At 40.3% G+C, this 9,127-nt stretch overlaps 2 protein-coding genes across 2 annotated transcripts in view; one reads left to right on the top strand and one right to left on the bottom strand.

The window, feature by feature from the left end:
* The window catches only part of LOC125209365, a 5,670-nt gene extending 5,228 nt beyond the window's left edge, over positions 1–442 (bottom strand). Inside the window, exon 1 of the mRNA XM_048108964.1 lies at positions 123–442. Within this exon, the coding sequence (XP_047964921.1) occupies positions 123–442 (320 nt within the window). The remainder of the gene's footprint in view (positions 1–122) is intronic.
* A 4,744-nt stretch (positions 443–5,186) lies between these two features.
* Positions 5,187–6,936, top strand: LOC125211930 (xyloglucan galactosyltransferase XLT2-like). The gene has a single exon (XM_048111893.1). The coding sequence runs from the start codon at positions 5,219–5,221 to the stop codon at positions 6,590–6,592; it is 1,374 nt and encodes a 457-aa protein (XP_047967850.1). The 5' UTR covers positions 5,187–5,218; the 3' UTR covers positions 6,593–6,936.
* The last annotated feature ends 2,191 nt before the right edge of the window (positions 6,937–9,127 follow it).

Raw genomic sequence — 9,127 nt, 5'->3', positions numbered from 1 at the left:
TGTATGGATCTTTCATGCACATCAATGGAGGCAAGTTGTATGGAGTTAAAATCACTGGCCATAATGAGTACTGCGAACTGGTCTGACCAAATGGTTGAAATCCATCAGTACTAAGTGCTAACCTGACATTTCTTGATTTAGAAGCAAAGAAAGGATGTATCTTGTCGAAGGTTTTCCAGGCTACAGAATCTGCCGGATGAGACATCTCTCCTGGAGTCTGGATGTGCTCTGCATGCCATCGCATGGATTGAGCGGTAATTTCGGATGCATACAAACGCCTCAACCTTGGGCCTAAAGGGAAATAGTACATCCGTTTAAGTGGACTTGTGCCATTACCCTTAAATCTGGCTTGACCACAAACTTTGCATTCAGTTCGGTTCTCGTCTTCCCTCCAGTAGATCATGCACCCTCTCTTGCAACAATCTATCTTGAGAACCGGCATATCTAAGGTCTGCATTTGTTTCTTGCACTTATAAAAGCTACTAGGCATACGATTTGGTTTCGGCAAGCGTTCCTCCATAAATTGGCACAATTCGTCAATAGCTCATTGAGACATTCGATGTTCAGACTTCATAGTCATCAGTCGAGCATTTGTTGACAACTCGGAATAATCACAACCCGCCCACAAATCGGCCTGAGACGCTTCTAATAAATTATAGAACTGTTGCGACTCGTTAGTGGGGGATTCTGGCATGTAAGTAGGCAGGACATATTGTTCGGAATGTTGCGCTTGGAAATGATGAGGCTCGTGACTGGCTGTCTGTCCCCACGCATTGTATACCATATGCTGGTATGGATCCGATGATGGATCGAAATGCATAGATTCAGCCGGTGTTGAACTGGACGACGCTTCTACATCGCAATGAAATCTCCAATCATAGTAATCTGGGGTAAACCCCCTTCTCACAAGGTGCTCTTTCACCGTATCAGGAGAAAAAAATTTGTTATTATCACATTTTGCACATGGACATCTAATTTTTGAACCATCCATTTTAGAGGGAAATGACACAGCAAAATTTATAAACGCATCTAACCCATCGATAAAATCACAATTGAATTCTCCGGTGGGATACTTTCGCTCATACATCCACTGTCGTCCCAGAATTTTATCCATTTCACTATCCTGTAGTATGAAATCAAAACAAATAAAATGATACTTTCAATAAATTTACAAAGAGTTTTAAAAAATATTAGCAAATAAAAATTATAATATTGATCATCAAAATATTACTTGAACAAAAATATTATTTCAAATTATTAAAATTTTCAAGTTTCTTGTCTAGAGAAGTTTGATATAGAATAGTTAGCTAATCAATCATTTTCATGGGTAAGTCCACTATATATTAGTCACTAAATTCAAAAATAAATTAAAGTAACCTATCCATTTTACTATCCCTATAGCATAAAATTAATATAAATTAAAACAGATATAATAATATTCTAATTATTTAACATGAAGTTAGAGAGAATAACTAAAAAATATAAATTATACCTTTAGATAAAAGATAACGAGGCAAGGTGGCAACGGGCAAAGAGACAACTTTGGTTTGAAGAAATAACAAGGTAAGATTGAAACAATGTAGGAAAAGATTGAAGAAATCGAGTTGGAGAGAAAATGGAAGAAGTTAAATGATAGGAGTTAGATCCAGATCTGTGTGGAAATAATATCCTAATTCCGAGCACCTTGCAAGTGCTAGAAAATATTCCGAGCACAATCAATTTGTGCTAGGAATGTTTCGAGCACAGTCATTGTGCTAGGAATGTTCCGAGCACATTGATAGTGCTAGGCATTTTTTGCCGAGCATGGTCATTATGCTAGCAATTCTACGAGCATAGTCATTGTGCTAGAAAATTTTTCCGAGCATAGTCATTGTGCTAGGAATTTATCCGAGCAAAGTTAATTTGTGCTCGTAAGTTGCAATAGTCATTCCTAGTACGTTGACCATGCTCGAAATGTGGTCGCAGGGTGCATAATTTCTTCAACATTCCGAGCACTATCAGAAAGTGCTCGGAAAATGCTAGGTAAATTCCGAGCACATATTGGTGCTCGAAAATAAGTGCTAGGTAAATGCGCGCTTTTTTGTAGTGTCGGATCACAGTTGGTCCTACACTAACTGTTCCGTGTTCAAGAACCGGAGCAGCATCCTTGTACACACCTAGCTGGCTAGCCACACTGAAAATTACATACCGCCGGTACTACATTTCATGTGCACCATAGCACACACTAGCTATATTCTATTTTTACTTACTACTACGATACACCTATATATAGTCAAAATTTTGAAAATTTCGATTGGCCTACCACCTCGGTTTCAAATACTATATGGATTTGAGGAATTACAGAAATAACAGCGTAAATTCAATCACGTACTTTGAAAAAACCTTCTTTTCTTTTCTTTTTTTTTAATTCTCCAATTATCAATTTCTTTTATGCAAACAACAGCATTGATATATTTTAATTTCCACTTGAAGGAGGATTTATTTAAGCATGTTCAGTGTTGCACTTAGGTTGTAAAACACGATATGCTTAATTTTTAGTTAAATATTTATAACAAATTTAATGCATATTATTAAAAAGTATCAGCAATTGATTTTCGGTGGTCATTTAGTTAGGACACTATATATTGTACGTAATTTGTTAGACAGTTGAAGTTACGAAATCACAAAATTAAAGGATATAGTAATACTAAAAAGTGGTGGACAAATGAATCAAAATTTAATTTTGATAGGTTGATCAATGTCATGCATGTGTTTCGACCATTTATTATGATTTGAATGGATATTATTTGCAAAGATGCCGGATCCAGGATTGAGAAATGGAGAGGGCGGAATTGCCATGCGCTTCATCCTCGAAGTGAAATTAGTAGCAAATTGGGGGTGGGGGGGGGGGGGGGGGGGACGACCATAGAAAATATATGTCAGGGTCTATGGTAACTAGTCGTCGGGCAGGGGCAACTGCACCCTCTTGTCCCTCCCTGTATCCACCACCGGTATTATTGATGTGTTAGATGGTGGTTTTCGATTTCACGAGCGGGAGCATAAAGAAAAAAGGAGTTGAGGAGAAAGAGTAAGAAAACGTAAACGCGAGGTGTGAAAGGTGGATCAATTTGTTTCAGATACCCAAGCCACGAAGTTGGCCAATCTGTGAGCTTAAGCGATAAAAGAAGGTAACTCCAATTGCGATTGAGAAGAGACTCACTTCTTGGAAGACGTGCCACTCACGTACTGTCCTATGGTTGGGGAGAGTATTTAAGGCAAAATGAAGCACAAACAAACAATCGGAAATTTATATTAGCTCACTCTTACTCCCATTTTTCTGTTTTCGGTGTCCACAAACAATCGTACGTCTCTAAAATTATTAACACTATTCTATTAACATTCTCTTTTATCTTTCACACTTTATCAATTTTTCATTGAAACATGAGACATCCACCCATAAGACTATTTTTGGTGTACGACATCATAAAAGAATGAAATGTAAAAGAGAAATCGAAAAATAAAATTTGAGAAACAAGACGAGAGGGAGTACAAATAAAATTAATCTCCCTTCGTCCCATAATAGATGTCACACTATCCTTTTTAGTTTGTCCCACAAAAGATGTCATATTTCTTTGCGATCGCGATCTCTAGCGGTGTAAGTAGTGGACAAGTATTTCCCCAGTGCGACCCAGCGTAGAAGGGTATGTAGAAGGCCGTAGCAGATTGGGGCTCCGTGGTGCGGCACTCGTGCTTCATGATCCTCGCGTGGTACATGACCTCGGCGGCGAACATGTGGGTCATGTACCACGACGGAGAGGGGATGGCAGTGAGCTGGGGGCCGATGCCGCCGTTGGAGGGCTCTGTGCAGCGAGAGCTCCATGGTTCATAATAGTGGCAGTGGAGGAGGAGGTCATCATTGAAGGCGGGCGGGAGGCCGTAGACGTAGACGAGGCCGCCGCTGCAGATTGTGGGCTGATGAGAGTAGAATGGAACTTAGGAAATATATATGAAAGAGGAGTAATGAATTACACTTTTGGAGAGAAAGGAGAGTATTATGAATAAAATGAAATTAAGGGGTTAATCATGTGTATTATAGGTGCTGAATAAGAACACATTTTTTTTTCACTTAAAAATAGTCCACTTTCATTTTGATCGTGGGTATCATTATAGATCCGGAATAAGTTTTAACTAGCAGATAATATACTCCCTCCATCCCAATAAATATGAAACGTTTGTTTTTCGACACAAGATTTTATATAGTGTTATTTTGTGAGTTAAAGAAGAGAGAGTAAGTAAGAGAGAGGGAAAAGTAGAGATAAAGTTATTTCTATTTTAAGAAACGTTTCATTTTTAATGGGACAACCAAAAATGGAAAACGTTTCATTTCTAATGGGACAGAAGGAGTATTAAAGAGGGAACATCTTTCTTCACGAAACTTTGTCGGACTCTCATTTTAGATCTGTGAACTTAGAAAATATCATTTGAGGTCCGTCAACTATAAGTTAATATCAATCGAAGTATTTTTTTACTACTTTCAAGTTTTTCTGGACGAAAATTCAATACCTTGAATGGTATATATTTTTAATGAACTTATAACAAACTCATATTCTTTTTATAAATATCTTTACTATATATTTTTGATAATTTTTTAAAATATAATTTGAGCTTTAATATTATCACTTAATTTTGTGACACGCAAGAAAAGTTTCTTTTTCAACTTTTTATAATTAAAGAATTTTAAAATATTTTTAAGATATGGATACTCGTAAAATGAATGTCACGGTCAATGAATGTCTCAACGATATTTCCGAAAACACTCACATTAAATTAAATCATTTTCTCGAGCAACCGCAATACCGGACGAACGCGACGCCCTAGCCGGTCGCTAGGGCATCGCATTCGTCCGCTATTGCATGCGGCGAAAGCACGACTGACGAACAGCAAGGACGAGCGGTCATCCGCGATGCGTCAGCGTTAGCCGATCGCTCGTCCACTATTGTCCTGACGCTATCGGCTAGTGTTAGGCTATTACTAGACTGTGATTAGTCCTAGTGATGTGGCAAAAGGTGGTTACTCTAGTAACATGGCAAAGATTGTGTTTGGGTAGTCCTAGTGCTACACTATTGATTAGTCTGCTGCTCTAAAAATGTAACGCGTCCAGTTCAATTATTTCATCAATAATAAATTTCTTTATTTCTTCACATTCTTCTCCAATAGCCAAAACCTTCAAACACTAATTATGCACCACGCATACTCGCCGGAGCTCCAGTCCCGGCAGAAACCGTCGAAACCCCTCAATTTCCTCTTCGCCCACCCTTATCTATGGATCTCACTCGCCTCCATCTCGATCCCTCTCTTCATCATCTCCGCCGTCCGCATTGCGCCGCCCTGCCTCCCCCGCCGCCCCGCCGCCGACGAATGCCCCTCCGGCACCGTCTACGTCTACGATCTCCCCTTAATGTTCAACCACCACCTCTTACTCCACAGCTGCACCGACCTCGACAACTGGAACTGGCAGTGCGGCATCGCCGCCAACGCCGGCTTCGGCGGCCGCGCCGCCGAGCTCCGCCGCCTCCTGCCGGAGAATCTCTACAAATCCTGGTTCCGCACGAACCAATTCGCCCTGGAGCTGATCTTCCACAAACGGATTCTGACGCACAAATGCAGAACCCTGGAGGCGGAATCCGCTACGGCGTTCTACATCCCGTTCTACGGTGGACTCGCGGTGGGGAAGCACCTCTGGAAGAACGACACCGCCAAACGCGACCGCGATTGCAAGATGCTGCTGACGTGGCTCGATCAGCACGAGCATTGGAAGAAATCCAACGGCTCTGATCATTTCATTTCGCTAGCCCGAATCACATGGGATTTCCGCCGCTTAGCCGACCCTGCCCAAATCTGGGGCTCCACATTCCTCAACATGCCCGAGATGCAGCGGGTCACCCGATTCATCATCGAGAAGGCCGACTTCGACGATCGCGACGTCGGCGTGCCTTACCCCACCGGATTCCACCCCGAATCCAGAGAAATCCTCCAGAATTGGCAACAATTCGTGCGAAAACAGAAGCGCGGCAGCCTCTACACGTTCATCGGCGCGGCGCGTGAGCCGATCCGCCGCGATTTCCGGGGGACTCTTCTAACCTACTGCTCGAACTCGCCGTCGTGCCGCGCGGTGGACTGCGCGGCGACGAAATGCTCGGCGGACTCGTCGGTGATAATGGAATCTCTCCTGGCGTCGGAATTCTGCCTGCAGCCGAAGGGGGATAGCTTCACGAGGCGGTCGGTTTTCGACTGCATGATAGCCGGTTCGGTGCCGGTTATCTTCTGGAACCAGACCGCTTACGAGCAGTATCCGTGGTTCTTGCCGGGCGAACCGGAGAGCTACTCGGTTTATATAAACCATGAGGAGGTGATGAATAAGACCTCTGTGATTGAGCATGTTTTGAAGGGGTTTAGCAAGGAGGAGATTAGGAGGAAGAGGGAGAAAGTGATTGAGACAATTCCTAGGATTATATATGGGATTCAGAGTGGTGGATCAACAGATTTTGAGGATGCTTTTGATATTGCTATTGAAGGGGTTTTGCAGAGGATTAGGAAGGAGAGAGAATTGTGATTGGAAGGAGATTATTAGTAATCTATTAATTGATTGTTGTTGTTAATTATATGTATATGCTCTCCTTTTCTATGAGGTTTAGCAGTTGTCTGTCCAGTGTACTACTTGTTCAAAATACAGCTTTTGGTTTATTAGACAGTTGATGAAGTCCCGAACCACAAGAAGGAAAATACTCTGATGAGATTTTCGGAACGAGATAACGTCACAAAAAGGAAAATACTTGTGTTGCGTGGCTATGAGGCGGTATGTTTTTGACATGTACATGTTTTTGACATGTACAACCAAACATCACATGTGTATTTTATATAGTACTTTTGTTTCCAAAATTTTTTCATTCAGTTTGATATTGCTAGCTTCAGCTTTTATGTTTTTGGATCATTATACTATACATTACTCCCTCCGTCCCCAAAAAATATGAATTTTGGGTTCGATACGGGTTTTAATGCATTATTGGTAAAGTAAGAGAGAGATAGATAAAGAATGTTTTTAAGTATTGTTAGTGGAGAATGAGTCCCACCTCATTAGAGAGGAGAGTTTCCAAAATTGAAAGTTTATACTCTTTCGGGGCGGACGAAAAAAGAAAATAGTGCATACTCTTTCGAGACGGAGAGAATACTATTTTTTAGTTTCAATTTATATAAAAATATAATGTGAAAAATATGCATTATATTTTTCAAAATATATCACTGCATATGTTTAAATATTATCATGTATTTACATAATTTTTCTACTCCCTTCCTAAAAAGTTTGAATTATTTTCTTATTAGTCCGTCTCCAAAAATTATGAATTTTCTAATTATTTAAATAGTTAAATAACATATTACCCCTACACATCATTTTAATCATATGAAGCTTACTCTCTCCTAACATTGTTTACACTACCCTTTATCGCTATTTCTATTACCAATTATATATTAAAATTTGTGTCAAACTAAATGTTCATACTTTTCATGAACGAGGATGTATAACATAGAAGTCTTGATTTCTTTAGTTAAATAATTTATAATAGTTAAAACATTAAAAAAAATTACATATAAAGTATAATACTATAATACTATTAGTATTTTATGTAAATACCCAAATAATAATAATGAATATAAAAAATATTTGCAATGATTGTGTGTGTGTATATATTAATTATATTATCAAAATAACCGTTATAATAATAGTAATAATTTATTATTAGTAGTAGTAAATTTATATTAGTAGTAGTAAAATTGTGAGCCGCACGATCTGTTTTGACCTGGGGTGGAATCCGGTGGGGTAAGGAACAATGATCCCACGGGGCCCGCTCAATCGTGAGCCGCACGATCTGTTTCATCAACGGCATGTGGAGGAAGCTGGTCCCCCACCCGCCGTCTGTCAGCCGCTGAAAGTCCCACGTTGGCCTCCCCAGGAGGAGGAAGTGATCCGAGCCGTCGGATCTCTTCCACGTAGGCTGATCCTGGAGCCACGTCAGCAGCTCCTCGAACGGGCGATCGCGATCTCTAGCGGTGTAATTAGTGGACAAGTACTTCCCCAGTGCGACCGCAGCGTAGAACGGTATGTAGAAGGCCGTAGCGGATTGGGGCTCCGTGGTGCGGCACTCGTGCTTCGTGATCCTCGCGTGGTACATGACCTCGGCGCCGAACATGTAGGTCCCGTACCACGACGGAGTGAGCTGGGGCGCGAGGCTGCCGTTGGAGGGCTCTTTGCAGCGGAGCTCCATGGTTCGTAATAGTGGCAGTGGAGGAGGAGGTCGTCGTTGAAGGTGGGCGGGAGGGCGTAGACGTAGACGAGGCCGGCGCCGCATATTGTGGGCTGATGAGAGTAGAGAATGGAACTTAGGAAATATATATGAAAGAGGAGTAATATTAGTACCAAGGAATTGATTCTATATCTTGGATATAGTTCTCTGAACATCAGCATTGGGATGTATAGTTACCTACAAATAATGAATACATATGAAGTACACTTTTTGAGAGAGATCATATGTATTATAGATGCAGAATAAGAACACATTATTTTTTTCCCTTAAAAATAGTCCACTTTCATTTTGATCGTGGGATCAGTATAGATCCGGAATAAGGATTAACTAACTTCGCTGTGAAAAAAGTTAATTACTAATAGCAGATACTTTATCCACGAACTTTGCCAAACTCTCATTTTCGGTACGTGAACTATGAAAATATTCAAGTATCGTCTATTGACGGTGGCATTCATTTTTAAGGTATTGAGGATATTTTCGTCCGAAAAAATTTGGAAATAGTAAAAAGAGTACATTGATTGATATTAACTCATAGTTGACGGATCTCAAATGATATTTTCAAAGTTCACGAATCTAAAATTAGTTTATAAAATTTGTGGAATAAAAAAGACGTTTTCTCTGTATTAAATGTTCAAGGGGTGAAAACGTGGAATGGTATCTAGTAAACGTAATGATAGAAGGGTCACATTAATTATCACAATTACCAAGCATAATTTAAATTTTAATGTGGACCGATCATGTGATTAGAATTCAGTGGTTGTCACGATATGCAAAAAACGCAATTAGTT

The sequence above is a fragment of the Salvia hispanica genome, chromosome 3 (assembly GCF_023119035.1).
Source record: "Salvia hispanica cultivar TCC Black 2014 chromosome 3, UniMelb_Shisp_WGS_1.0, whole genome shotgun sequence".
Classification (NCBI taxonomy): Eukaryota; Viridiplantae; Streptophyta; class Magnoliopsida; order Lamiales; family Lamiaceae; genus Salvia; species Salvia hispanica.
This window is presented reverse-complemented; position numbering and strand designations above follow the sequence as displayed.